Consider the following 13,852-nt stretch of genomic DNA (forward strand, 5'->3'; position numbering starts at 1 on the left):
TTAAAATACGTACGGCTCCAGTCCTTTTATGCTCAGTCCTGATTGTGTGAAGTAGGATCTTGCTTTCTGCCAGGCCCACCCTGGACCGGGTCCACCCCCCTCGTTATACTTTCCTTCGGAGCTGTGATGACAGGTGTGTATCACTACTTCAGCTGGCTTTTTCTGTTGAGATGGGGGTCTCTAAACTTTTTTCCTCCAGGATGGTCTGGAACTTTGGTCCTCTCAAGCCATGCTCAGCTTTAAGTTCTTATCTAATAAATAGTCTCTTCTTCTAGGAAAAGGTCATCTTTAGGCTATGACAGAAAGAGGTCTTAGGTGCCCCCTAGATTCAAACCTCAAGGTGTCCTATATGAGTGTAGAGGTCCCTCATAACTCCAGATCCTCATGGCCTACTGGCACTGTATAGTTATGTACCTGTGCTTCTTAAAGGTTCATTAAGCCAATCAGAATCAAGTGGAAAATGCAGGCTAGGGAGGGGAACTGTGGCCAGTCCTGCCCACTGTGCCTTTGCCATTTTGTTAGGACAGCATTAGCTGAGGCTCAGAGCTGACCACAGGTCAGGGAGCTGGGAGCTGTGTCAGGAAGAGAAGGAGCCATCGTCCACTGGCTGCACACACTGGCTTTCTTCCCATCCTGGGACTGGCTGGGGCAGATGGGAGTCCAGAAAGCACCCCACTAGTGGAGAAGGCAGGTGCTGCACTGGGCATGCAGTAAAGAAAGGTGTTATCCACCTGGCTGATGGCACAGTGGGGTGAGATGTCCAGCTACTTGCAGAGCCTGGCTGTGCTTCAGTTGGTGGCTGGCCCCAAGCGGGTGGGGGGGGGGGGGTCAGTCCGAGGGGCCTTGGCAGGCCTGGCAGGCCTTCATGTCCTCGGAGTAGTTTTCAATCTGGATGGTGATGGTGTGGAAGTGGAACTTCCTCTGGAGGTGGGTGCTAGAGGCCTTCAGCACGGCCTGGGCATCTGCGTTCTGAGCTGGGGAGAGGCACAGGGGAGGCAAAGAGAATTCTTTACTCAGTCTCTGCTCACACCCCATGCCTACCCCCAGGGAACCGGGATAGGGGACCACAGACGTGAAGAGACCCCAGATTCCACTCCAGCCAGCCACTCCCTTGAGGCCCTATGACTGGCCCAAGCCTGAGAGAGCAGAAAAGCTGGGCTTAAAGACTAGAATCTTCGGGCTGGGGATATGGCCTAGTGGCAAGAGAGCTTGCCTAGTATACATGAGGCCCTGGGTTCGATTCCCCAGCACCACATATACAGAAAATGGCCAGAAGTGGCACTGTGGCTCAAGTGGCAGAGTGCTAGCCTTGAGCAAAAAGGAAGCCAGGGACAGTGCTCAGGCCCTGAGTCCAAGGCCCAGGACCGGCCAAAAAAAAAAAAAAAAAAAAAGACTAGAATCTTCTTACAAGATCACCCTATCTTCAGCCTCAGTTTGTTCATGAATAAATAAGATCTCTATGCTTAAATGAAGTAATGCATTTAAAGTGTATGGAGAAGGGACTTGGCAACACATTCTGGGGCGGCCCCAGGCGGCAGGTGGCCTGTCTCTCCCTACCCCGGCCTGAGTGTCCCGGCCACTCACCAATGGCGATGTGGACAGAGAGCACAGGCTGGGCCACGGTCAGTGCCCAGATGTGTAGGCTGTGCAAGGCTTCTACTCCGTCCACTGAAAGCAGCAGGTCACGAACAGCCGTGAAGTCCATGCCCTTGGGGGTCCCTGGAGATGGCAGGCACAGCGGCTAAGAAATGGCCCCTTCCAGCACATTCCCCAAGGAAAGCTAAAAACTCCATTACATCACTCCCCCTCACCCGCAGGGCTCTCCTTAGACACTTGACATTGTTGAAATAACCCTGCTAATTGATTTACTTTGTGTCACTTCCTCCTCTTCTTTTGTCTGGGGGTGCCTGTCCCTGAGCTCTTTTGCTCAAGGCTAGTGTTCTACCACTTTGAGCCACAGCTCCACTTTCAGTTTTCTGGTGGTTCATTGGAGATAAGAAAGTCTCACTGACTTTCCTGCCTGGGCTGGCTTCGAACCACAGTCCTCAGATCTCAGCCTTCCAAAGTGGAAACTCTAAAGAGCAGCACAGTCTGTTTTTGCCCACCACTGTCCCCTCAGTGCCTGGCCTGGCATTAGATGCTCTCTAAGCTTCCTCAGCGCTGGGATTACAGGTGCACACCCCCATGCCTGGCTCCATGTTTTTAGTGGTAGGCCAAAAGAAGGAAAGAATAAAACCCTGAGAACCGCTGAACTTACCCAATTCAGTTTCAATATTATTGTCACTTTTATCTTCATCAGTCATCTTCCTGGAGGAAAAGCTCTGACCTGCCATCAAATACTTCTGCCAACCCCAGGCTAGTACCCGGTTCCACTCCAAACTCTCCCTGACCACAGAGGCCTACAACCTTGGCCCAAGACCTAAGATCCTCTCACTAGAGAGTTGTAGCTCAGAACAGCTCATTCTCTACCACCGGCAAGCAATCTCCCCTCCCAAGGCAGGCTCAGGGGCTCCCGAGCCTAGCAGGAAAGGCTTGAGCTGAAGCTGGCTCAACAGCCTGGCTCCACACTACCAGTCCCCTTCTGAGCCTCAGCCTGAGCCTCCCACATCCTGGCAAGTAGGACTGAGAGAGCTCCAGGTGCCGTGGAGGCCAGAAGCCATGTGACTAGGCAGAGGCCAGAGGGAAGGGGAGGCACAGCCTGGGACATTCCCAGGAACCGGCACACCTGAGGGCCCAGCTCTAGGCCCAGATCTCTCTGGGGCCTCAGAAGGTTTGGCCAGCCTACTGGTTCCTACCAAGGTGCTAGGAACACACACACACACACACACACACACACACACACACACACACACACACCTTCTTTGAAGATGTAGATTAAGAGCCCAAAGGGAGTCCCGAGGTCCCAGTTACCTTCCATCAGCACCAGGATCACATCTCTCAGGATGGTCAGGGTTGTCCCCAGGACCAGGATGGAGAAGAGGAAGGTGCAGATGGGGTCCACGAACTTATACTCTGGCTGCAGAAAAGGGAAAAGCAGACCTGACAACAACTCAGCTCCCCAGGTCCCCAGCACCGCCGCAGCGGCTCTCTCTGCAGTGGGCATGCGCCTCACCAGCCCTGCGCCCACTTCCAGGGCAGGCAGAAGCCACCACGGCTCAGGACAGAGCCCAGGCTTTCCCTGCCCCTCCTTGTCTCGGGGACAAACTCAGAGGCTCTTAGTTGGGTTCTGGCTCACTACTCCCATTTTATCGATGGGGAAATCAAGGCTCAGTAAGAATAAGCAATCCACTCGACCTCACAGCCACAGACCAAACACCTGACTCTTTCTATGACACCTTAGTGTCCCTGTGTGATGGACAGTGACCATCAAAACTTTGAGTTTGAATCTGATCTCACTGCTTCCTTATCTGAATGACGCTGTACAGTGGGTGAACTTTTCTGAGCTTCATGAAACATATCCATCTACCCTTCAGAGCTGTTGTGAAAAGAAGAGGTACTGATACTCGGTTGATATTGGATACATTTTCTTTTCTTTTTCTGTTGATCGTGGAGCTTGAACTCAGGGTCTGGGCGCTGTCCCTGAGCTCTTCTGCTCAAGGCTAGTGCTCTACCACTTTGAGCCACAGCTCCACTTCTAGTTTTCTGGTGGTTACTTAAGAGATGAGTCTCATAGACTTTCCTGCCCTGGCTGACTTGGAATCACGATCCTCAGATCTCAGCCTTCTGGAGTAGCTAGGATTGCAGGCATGAGCCACCAGTGCCTGGCTTGGGTACATTTTCTTCCCCTCTCCCAACCCTGTTGCAGAGAACTGGGAGGGAGCTGGAATCTAGAAAGGCAGAATGAGGCACCTGGTTGTGCAGCGAGGAGGGAAGGTGTAGGATTTACATTTCCCAGGCCCACCCTCCTCTCGTCCCCAGCTCTGACCTTGAAGTATATAACATAGGCTGCCACCAGAACACCCAAGCTCTGCATCAAGTCTCCAATCACATGGATGAAGGCAGCTCTGACACTGGGGTTCTGCTGCTGGCTGGTGTCATCAGGACTGTGCCCATGCCCAGACTGGTGAAGGGTTATCCCCATTCTGCAGAAGAGGAGATAAAGCCTGGGGCTCCATCACGAGGCCATCGAGCAAGGCGGGGCCCAAACGAGACATCCATGCTGTGCCCACCTCTTCCTCCACTGAGACCAGTTTCAGCCACAACATGAAAAGGGACCTGGGTTCTTCCCAAGGGATATCTGCTCCACATCAACCAGGCTCGTCCCTGACTGGCACAGGCCCAAGTTCCCCGAGTTTATTCCCTGCCAGGGACCCGGGAGTGGGCCGAAGGGATGTGGGCTCAGATCTCCAGTGACTGACTGATGTCTCTGGGCCAGTCCTAAAGCAGATGTCTACAGCTCAGAGCCTGAGAGAAATCCTGTCCCCGAGGCCTGGGCTGGACCGCAGACCTGGCTGGACCACATGACCTCCTCCAACCCAGAGCAGCTAAAGGTCGGTGTGAGAGGCGGGGGAGGGGCTGCACTCACATGACGTTCACAGCCAAGGCGCAGCCCGACGTAATCAGCATGGTGCCCCCTTCGATCTCATAGTTCCCAGAGATCAACCGCTCTACAGCCAGGTACACCAGCACTCCAGTCACGACCCAGATGGACAACACAGACAGCAGGGCTCCCAGGATCTCTGGGGAAGAGACAGACCCCCCCACCCCAACAACTGAAAGCTCCGTGCAGACACCCCCACCTGTTTAAGTATCCGCCCAGTACCTGTGTTACCTAGGTAACTGGCACACCAGGAGGCAGTTACCTCCCCCTTCTCTGAGGTTACATCTGAATCCACCTGGCCACACCTCCCACCCCAGCCCTAGATAGGGCAAGGGGATGGAGGGGAGGGGGAAGGGGGGGAGGTTCAGCCCATCTCTCTCAGGCCACGCATTATCTTGGCTACAGGCCAGCAGTTGGGGAATAAACTTGTCTCTCCGGCCTGAATACCACATGGTGTTCTCCTTCATTGGCTACCTATTTTTAATAAACCTTACGGTGTCGTTCATCCCCTCTCTCCAGAGCTGATCCACAGATGGATGTACGGGGCAGCGCCCAGGACATTGTCATTTGTTCTTGAAGTTCCTGAATTACACTGCTTTCTTAGCAACTCTGTTTCTCTACAAAAGAGGAGCTTCCAGATGACCGGAACCGGGGCTACTTCATCAGATGGGACGTTCCCAGAGGACACGCCCCAGGGTTCACACCCACCAAAGCCATTCTCCTGGCCTCATTCAGGGGTCTGCCTAAGAACTCTCTGGCTCTCTCTCTCTCTCTCCCGGCCCTCTCTCTCATCAGAAGGCTTACCAGCTCGCTGCCAGCCAAAGTTCATGGTCTTGGTGGCCGGCCGAGAGGACACCCAGAGGGAGAAGAGGCTGATGAGCATGCTGGCAAAGTCAGTGAGCAGATGTGCCGCATCCGTCATGATGGCCAGGCTGTGCGCCAGGTACCCACCTGCAAGGCAGGGCCCGGAGAGTGAGGGTCCTTATGGGTTCTCCCGAGGAGCCAGCTTCCCAGACTACGCGCGAGACATATGGGGTTCCAGATCTCTCCACCCATCAACTGTACAAAATAAGCAAGTGACTTATACTCTCTGAGCCTCACTTTCCCTTCTGTGAAATGGGTTAAAAGAATCTAGAGAGTGAGGGGCCGGGGATATGGCCTAGTGGCAAGAGCGCTTGCCTCGTATATATGAAACCCTGGGTTCAATTCCCCAGCACCACATATACAGAAGACAGCCAGAAGGGGCCCTGTGGCTCAAGTGGTAGAGTGCTAGCCTTGAGCAGAAAGAAGCCAGGGACAGTGCTCAGGCCCTAAGTTCAAGCCCCAGGACTGGCAAAAAAAAAAAAGAATCTAAAGAGTGAATGTAAAAAAAAAAAAAATCAAATAAAAATAGGGACTGGAAAGCAGGGTAGAGATCAAATGCCTCCTGGGCATTCAGACCTCCCCTTTCCCACTAGCTGGGTGTGAACTGAACGACAGGTTCAGTTCACTAGCAGGTTTCTTAACAGGTCTCAGTTTTATCAAATATAAAACAGGGATATCAAGCCAGGTGCAGGTAGTTCATGCCAGTAATTCCAGCTACTTAGGAGGTTGGGATCTAAGGACTGGCGTTAGAAACCCACCCAGGCAGATAAATCTAGAGCGACTCTCACCTCCAATTAACCAGCAAAAAGCCAGAAGCGGAGGTGTGGCTCAACTGGTAGAATGACAACACTGAGCAAAAATAAATAAGCAAAAGCGTAAGGTCCGGGAGTTTAAGCCACTGGCCCAATAAATGAACAAAACAAATAAAATAAGGACAACCACAGTACCCACATGGACTACTGTAGAATTACAGGAAATGATGTATATAGAGAAGGTCAGTTCCTGAGTCTGTTACTTCTACTATCCCTTAGGGGCATCCGGACTGTCCACACACCAACTTCATTTCATCAGCACACAAGTCTCACCAATGACTTCCCCGATCATGAATACAAGGCAGATGGCAGAGGCCACATACAGCTGCCGTCGGGCCCGCTCCTTCTGGGGGTCACAGTGGTTGCCAGGATCCTTCTGGGCATGGCAGTAATGGCTGTTATGGCTGCTCTGAGTGGCCAGCTCCACAGCCTGCAAGTCCAGGTGAGGGCTCCAGATAGCTTCCTCCTGCCACAGAGACCCTAAGTATGACCTAGCAGGGGGGAAGGAAGAAGAAACAGTAAACTGGGAGATGGGGGGGGGGGGGGAGGGAGTGACTCCAGTTTGGTTCTCTAGTTGGTGGGAGGTAGGAGGCAGGTGGGGTTGGGGTGAGGAGGGGTGATGCCAGTTGGGTTTCCCTGTGGGGCCTTAATGTGCCCACTGCTCAAAGGAAAGAATAACTAAGAACTCTCCAATTTCAGCAAGCCCTGGGCAGTAAGCAAAGGTGTGCGGTGTGTATGTTTGCGTATGTGTATGTGTGTGTGTGTCTGTCTGTCTGGGGCGTGGCCAGGGCTGTTCCCTCCCCTCTTGGCCTGGGGAACAGGCCCAAGAGCAAGTGGTCCAGCCAAGCGTGGAGAAAGAACAGAGTTCTGGCTCCAGAAGAGCAAAGCCCTCCTTAGCCCATTTGTGGGGAGACACAGGGCCTCTCCATGGTCACGATGCGGGGGGTGGGGGTGGGTTGTGAAGGTCCAATCTGTCCTCACCCTCACCCCGGGGTAGGGGTCAGGATCTGTGCACCAGGGGAAATTTGCTGGGGGCCAAAGGTCAATTTCCCTTTGCCTTGCAGTCACTCAACCCTCTGGCCAGTCTCTTTTTAGGCAGCCACCAAAAGCCAACCGCCACCAAGATGGCCAAGGAGGAGGTGCGTGTGATGTGGCCCAAACCCTCGCCCTTCCCAGGCTCCCGCCGGCCTCACCCGACTCTGCCCTGGCTGTTCAGCAGGTGCTTCTTCTCCATGGCTTCCAGGCTGGGCGCCCCGGGCGGCTCCGGGACGCGCACCCACCTGCGGCTCGGGCTCGGGCTCGGGCTCGGGCTGCAGCTCCGCTCCGCGCCCCGCGCTCCCCCGGGTGGATCGGCGCCCGCGCTGCGCCCAGCACCGCCAGCTTTATCCCCGGCCCGAGGCGGCCCGCCGGGCGTCGTGTGCAAAAGCCCGAGGGGAGGGGGCCGGGTGGCCGTCTGCAAAGCGGCTCCGCGAGCCCGGCGGCCTCGCCTTTGGCCCAAAAGGTGGCGGCTTGGGGTGAAAAAGTGAGGACGGGGCGGCGGTGGGGCGGCGTGGCGCCCGCCCTCCCCGGGGGGGGGGGTCCTGGAGCTACCTCGGGGAGCGGGGGAAGACGAAGACGACCTCGGGCCCCAGACTAAGGAGGCTGAAGGCCGGATGGCGTCCGCCCCTCCCGGCAGGAGAGCGCGAGGAGAACACCTGGGTTAGGTGGGGACCCCTCCCCCCGCCGCGGGCCCCGCCCCAGGACCCCCCGGGTGGCCGGGCCATCCCTCCCCACCCCACCCCCACCCAGCCCTGAAATCCCGCCACTTCCTCCCCTCAGGGCTGATGAGAATCTTCACCGCCAGCCCCGCCAAGGAGCCGCGCCGCCCTGCCGTGCGCCCTGCCGTCGCCCTCCGCCGAACGGACGCGCCGTCCTCCCCACCCCGGCCCCGCCACGGGTCCCCCCAAGGCACCGCACGGCGCGCCGTCCTCCCCACCCCGGCCCCGCCACGGGTCCCCCCAAGGCACCGCACGGCGCGCCGTCCTCCCCACCCCGGCCCCGCCACACGCAGCAGCCCACGGGTCCCCCCCCCCCCCAAAGCACCGGTGAGCACCCGGGGACGCCCCTGACTGTGCGCGCGTGTGGCGCAGCCAGGAGCGGCGGCTTGGCGCCCCATCCCTGGCAGTTCTGGCTTACCGTGGTGGTTTGGGGGGAAGGCCTGGCCCCCCCCCCCCGTGCCGGTCACGCCTCCCCCCCCCCCCCGTGGGTACCACGACCACCAAGAGTCCAACCCTGCGCAGAAGGGAGAATCCGGGGCTGGGGGCTGAGGCTCAGCGCTCAAGTGCTCGCCTGACAGGCGGGAGGCCTTTGTTCAATTCTCAGAACCTCAAAAGGAGAAAGAAGCTGGTGTTTGTTTTTACTTTGGGTGTTTTTCTTTTCTTTTAAGGAGGCAAAAGGAGGGTGCAGAAAGGAAGGGAGGAAGGGTGAAGAAATGCAATCATGCTGTTCAGTATACACTATGTGGAAAATGACCCATGTCACCTGTGGGCAGGGATGGGAGAGGGGAACTAGGGGCCAGCAAAGGAAGGGGTGACATTGTCCAAAAAGAATAGTGCTCATTGCCTGACTTACGAAATGGCAGCCCTTCTGTACAACACCTTAATAACAACAAACTTATATTTTAAAAAAATAGAGTGAAGCAAGAAGTAGTCACTTAATTCGATCAAAGTTAGGCAGTTACTGTTCAGTGTTCATAGGCGCTTCTACGAGGTGATTGCAAATATATTTCTTAGAATTGCTTTGAGGACAAAACATTTATGCTTTATGAAAGTGTGTCTTACAGCCCTCTTGTTCCTGTTAATTCAGAACACACTGTAAAGTCTCAATAAATGCAGATTTGCAAGTCAGATTCTGATACACATATTCATTGGATAAAAACTTTCTACAGGGGTTGGAGATTTAGCTTAGTGGAAGAATACTTGCCTGGCATAGCCGGGAGTTCAGTCCCGAGCTCTGCGATAAACCAATACAGGAAACACTTTTTGTAACAGATTTATTTTAAACCAGTACTCTCTCATGATTTCTGTGATAGAAGAGATATAATCTGATTTTTAGTCTGATGACTCTAGTTCATAACTCTCTCCAAGGCAAGTCATAGAAATACTAATATCTGCCTTCCTTCTTAGGAGCTGGCCTTAAAGAAATTCTCTGATCCACTCTTGACTGATAGTAGGTCTAAGAGCAACCATAGTCCAGAGCTCTGGTCAGCTCCCTGCTGGAAGAGGAAATACTAAAACAGAGACAAAGAACAAAGAAAGCCTTGCCAGGCTGTTACCACTGGATCATATCTTTTCCATCCAATTGCATTTCTACATGCTGTCCATCCACGTATTGGTCCCAAAAGGAGCCGCGGCCAGTGGCTCATATCTGTAATCTGAGCAACTTACAAAGCTAAGATTTGAGAATCTCGATTCAAAACCAATTCGACAGAAAAGTTCATGAGACTCTTACCTCCGATTAACCACCAAAAAAAAATCAGGAAACAGAGCTGTGGTTCAAGTGGTAGAGTGCTAGCCTTGAGCAAAAAAAGCTCAGGGACAGCACCCAGATCCTAAGTTCAAGCCCTAGGACTGGCCCTGGGGGGGGAGGGGAAGAATGACACAAAACAACAACAAAAAGGACAGGTTCCAGGAATCTTCTAGATAGATAGCCAAAAGCATGCAGCTTCCTGGAAGGTGATGTTGCCTGCAGGGTACGGTAGCTCCCAACTCTCCTTTCATGCCTGTCCTCTGACTGGCTTCTGCATCCTTTCTAATATCCTCTATAATAAACTGCCAACTAGCTCTAGGCCCTGGTGGCTCATGCCTGTAATACTAGCTACTCCAGAGGCTAAGATCTGAGGACTTCAGTTTGAAGCCAGCCAGGGCAGCAAAGTCCCTGAGGTTCTCTCCAATTAATCAAAAAAGTCAGAAGTGGGGGTCTAGGAATGTGGCTCAGTGGTAGAGTGCTTGCCTAGCATGCATGAAACCCTAGGTTCAATTCCTCAGTACCCCATAAACAGAAAAAGCTGAAAGTGGCGCTGTGGCTCAAATGGTAGAGTGCTAGCCTTGAGCAAAAAGAAGACAGGGACAGTGCTCAGGCTCTGAGTTCAAGCCCCAGTACTGGCAAAAAGAAGTCGGAAGTGGAGTTGTGGTTCAACTGTAGCTATGCTTGAGTGCAAAAGCTAAGGAACAGTGCACAGGCCCTAAATTCAAGCCCTAGTTATAGGCATAAACAAACAAAGTGCTAAATGGCAAGTTAGCATATCCCTGTGTTCTGAGAATTACTTAAGCAAATCAGAGGAGTCTGTCAGAGGCTCTGTCAGAACTGATTTATAGCCAGTCTATCAGAAGCCCAGGAAGCTACCTAAGGAGTGTGCCTGGCATCTAAAGTGGGGGTAGGGCAGACTAGGCCCTTCAGGTAGGCAGTGACAGAGCTGAAATGAGTTGAAGGATAGCCAGGTGGTGTTCCACGCAGAATTAACTGCTTGCTCAATGTGTGCACCTGATGTGACTGAGGTTCAAGTTCACTTTTACATGCCTAGGGCACATTTTAACAGAATTACAAGAGTTTAATGAAGCAACACGTCTATGTATTGAAAACTTCGAGGTCCAGGTAGTTTCCTTCCCAAGATTCCCCAGGAGATCCCCAGATCTCAACAGTACTTGTGGAATTTTATATAAAATACCAAAAAAAAAAATGGTGCCAAGTGCGGGTGGCAGGAGGCTGAGATATGAGGATTGCACTTTAAAGCCAGCCCAGGCAGGAACGTCCATGAAACGGTGATCTCCAGTTAACCAGCAAAAAGCTAGAAGGGGAAGTATGGCTCATGTGATAGAGGACCAGCCTTGAGTGGACAAAGCCAAAGGAAGTGTGAGGCTCTGAGCTCAAGCCCCAGTAAAAACAGAGAGAGAGAGAGAGAGAGAGAGAGAGAGAGAGAGAGAGAGAGAGACAGAGACAGAGAGAGAGAAGAGAGAATAAGAGAGAGAATAAGAGAAAGAGTAGGATTGGCATTCAGGCCACTGATAGAGCACATGCTAAGCAAGTAAAACAACAGAAAAGAACCCGTGACAGAAGCTTTATGTGTTCTAGTTAACAGGACAAGGATGGATGATCCTTTTGTGTGGCAAAGGAGAACTATGCATTTGTGTTTAGCAGCTATCTTCCTGGAACTGAAACTGAGGAAAGAGTTGCTGGCCTCTCTTCTCCCCCTGATAAATGGCAAGATAACAGACTGAAATGTCTGCTTCCCAGTAATGAGTAACCTGGAAAAGCAATCTAGAGACAGAAGGTGCTGGGCTTAAGATGCTGACTTCGTGATTTCCACACACACACACACCCCAGGGGAGTCATAAAGGGCCTTGTGCTTACTAGCCAAGTGATCTACCACCTGAGTCGAGCCCCCAAGCCCTTGATTCTTGGTATCTGAAGGGGATTGGGACAGAACCTTTGTATTTGTGGACTCCATTTCCTTCATTTTTCTGTGGGAGGTTACTTTAGGACAGAAAACTATAAAGTATGTGATTATTAAAAAACAAACAAACAAAGGAGTGGAATTAAAACAAAATCTTGAGCCAGGTGCCTGTGGCTCACACCTGTAATCCTAGCTACTCAGGAGGCTAAGTTCTGAGGATCACAGTTCAAAGCCAGTCTAGGCAGTAAAGTCCTTGAGACACTTCAGTTAACCACCAAAAAGCCAAAGTGGAGCTGTGGCTCAAGTGGTAGAGAACTATCCTTGAGCAAAAAAACTCAGGGACAATGCCTAGACCCTGAGTTCAAGCTCCAGGACCAGCACGTACACAGACACACACACACAAAAATTAGATTCCTGCCGGGCACTGGAGGCTCCTGCCTGTAATCCTAGCTACTCAGGAGGCTGAGATCTGAGGATCACAATTCAAAGCCAGCCCAGGCAGGAAAGTCTATGAGATCCTTATCTCCAATTAACCACCAGAAAACAAGAAGTAGTGCTGTGGCTCAAGTGGTAGAATGCTAGCCTTAAGCTGAAGAGCTCAGGGACAGAGCCCAGGCCCAGAGTTCAAGCCCCATGACCAGTCCCCTCCCTCCCCCTCCAAAAAAAATTAGATTTCCTGAAATTCTAAGTTAGCTTTTGGAAACCTTCCAGAAGGGAAGATGGGCAGCGGTGAAAGGTTAAGTGAACTTGACTAAAGTGAGCGCTGCAGGAATCTACTTCTGGAGAGTGCCATCCATGTGAGCAGGAAATTGACAATTGCTGGGTTAATCCATCAAAAAGTGTGCTGAATGGGGGAGCCGGAAATGGTTTTTCTCTCTTTTCCATTTCTCCCTACTTTATCCCTGTTACAATAAAATAAATATTTGGCAAAATTTTCACACAAAAGAAAGGGAAGGGAAGGAAAGGAAAGATACAGAAAGTCTTAAGGATCAGACAGTATTGTAAGCATCATGAACTTGATGGTACTTGTTTAAAGTTCACTGGCATTTTTGTGCAATGCTGGCAATGTACCTGGGGCCTCAGGCATGCTAGGTAGGCAAGTGCTCTATCACTGAGCTACACACAGCCTCACCCCTTTTCAGCTTGCTTGTTCCTTCCTTCCTCCCTCCTTCCATCCCTTCTTTCTTTCTTTCCTTTTCTTCTTTTCCTCCTTCCTTCCCTCTCTCTCTTCCTTCCCCCTTCCTTTTTCCCCTCCTTCCTTCCTTTTTTTTTTCAGATTTGAGACAAATTGGCTGCTAATTCACAATCCTCCTGCCTCAGCCTCCCGAGGGCTGGAATAGGTGTGCACAAGTCCTTACCTTGCTGCCGTGCTTTAAAAGATCTCCGGAGCTCATTGTGCTCCTTGGAGTTAGGAGCTATATGAACGCATGGCCCCCAGTGTATCGCTCATGGTTCCTGGAGACCCCAACTGAACAGTGCAGCAGCCTGGGCTGAGGCTCATCTTGTAGTGCTGCTGATTTCCCTGGAGAAAATCTGGACTAATCGTGTGTGTGCGTGCGTGCGTGCGTGCGTGCGTGTGTGTGTGTGCGTGCGTGTGTGTGTGTGTTGGCCATGGGGCTTGATCTTAGTGCCTGGGTGCTATCCCTGAGTTTTTCTGCTCCAGGGTAGCCCTCTATCACTTTGAGCCACAGCTCCACTTCCAGCTTTCTGGATGTGAATTGGAGATGAGATCTCAGCCTCAGGAATAGCTAGGATTTTAGGCCTACAGGCGTCGGCCACCTGGCTCATGAGCACCTGGCTCATGCTGTATTCTTTATGGCCTGCTGAAATACCTCATATGCCTCAGTAACTAGCTGGGGCTTTACTGAAGTAGTGTCCAGATCATTTATGTCACTTCCCTTCTTGCCTGCCCAGCTTCCATGTTCTTTCACTCTGTTTGCCTCCAGCTAAAGCATTCCAACTCCGCCTTAGGCCTACTTTCTGCAGAACCAGGCCACAGCTGCACATCGGACCTGTTCGGTGAAGACTGTTTCAGGGTCTGCTTCCTTATAAAGTATACACTGTGAAATGCTGGTCTAGAGACCTCCTTCAAGATGAGATATAAGCCTCGTGTAGCCATTGCCTTTTACCTATCAGGCCCTCCGCTCATCCAGGCAGAGCTCTCTGCGGGAGATAAAGTAAGTGAATAAAACTCCAGATCTTTTG

At 52.3% G+C, this 13,852-nt stretch overlaps 1 protein-coding gene across 2 annotated transcripts; it reads right to left on the bottom strand.

Moving 5' to 3' along the window:
• Positions 1–764: 764 nt before the first annotated feature.
• On the bottom strand, positions 765–8,423 carry Slc30a2 (solute carrier family 30 member 2). Of its 2 annotated transcripts, none has more exons than XM_048350565.1 (8): positions 8,392–8,423; positions 6,490–6,707; positions 5,345–5,491; positions 4,526–4,679; positions 3,926–4,082; positions 2,911–3,016; positions 1,585–1,719; positions 765–974 (listed from the first exon to the last, which is right to left on the bottom strand). In XM_048350565.1, exons 2-8 carry the CDS (start codon positions 6,506–6,508, stop codon positions 829–831), a joined length of 864 nt encoding a protein of 287 aa, XP_048206522.1. In that variant the 5' UTR covers positions 6,509–6,707; positions 8,392–8,423; the 3' UTR covers positions 765–828. The 2 variants fall into 2 exon arrangements, with proteins under 2 accessions (XP_048206522.1, XP_048206521.1); XM_048350564.1 differs by lacking the exon at positions 8,392–8,423 and adding an exon at positions 7,410–7,495.
• Between the last annotated feature and the right edge of the window lie 5,429 nt (positions 8,424–13,852).

This window comes from Perognathus longimembris, chromosome 7 (assembly GCF_023159225.1).
Source record: "Perognathus longimembris pacificus isolate PPM17 chromosome 7, ASM2315922v1, whole genome shotgun sequence".
Lineage (NCBI taxonomy): Eukaryota > Metazoa > Chordata > Mammalia > Rodentia > Heteromyidae > Perognathus > Perognathus longimembris.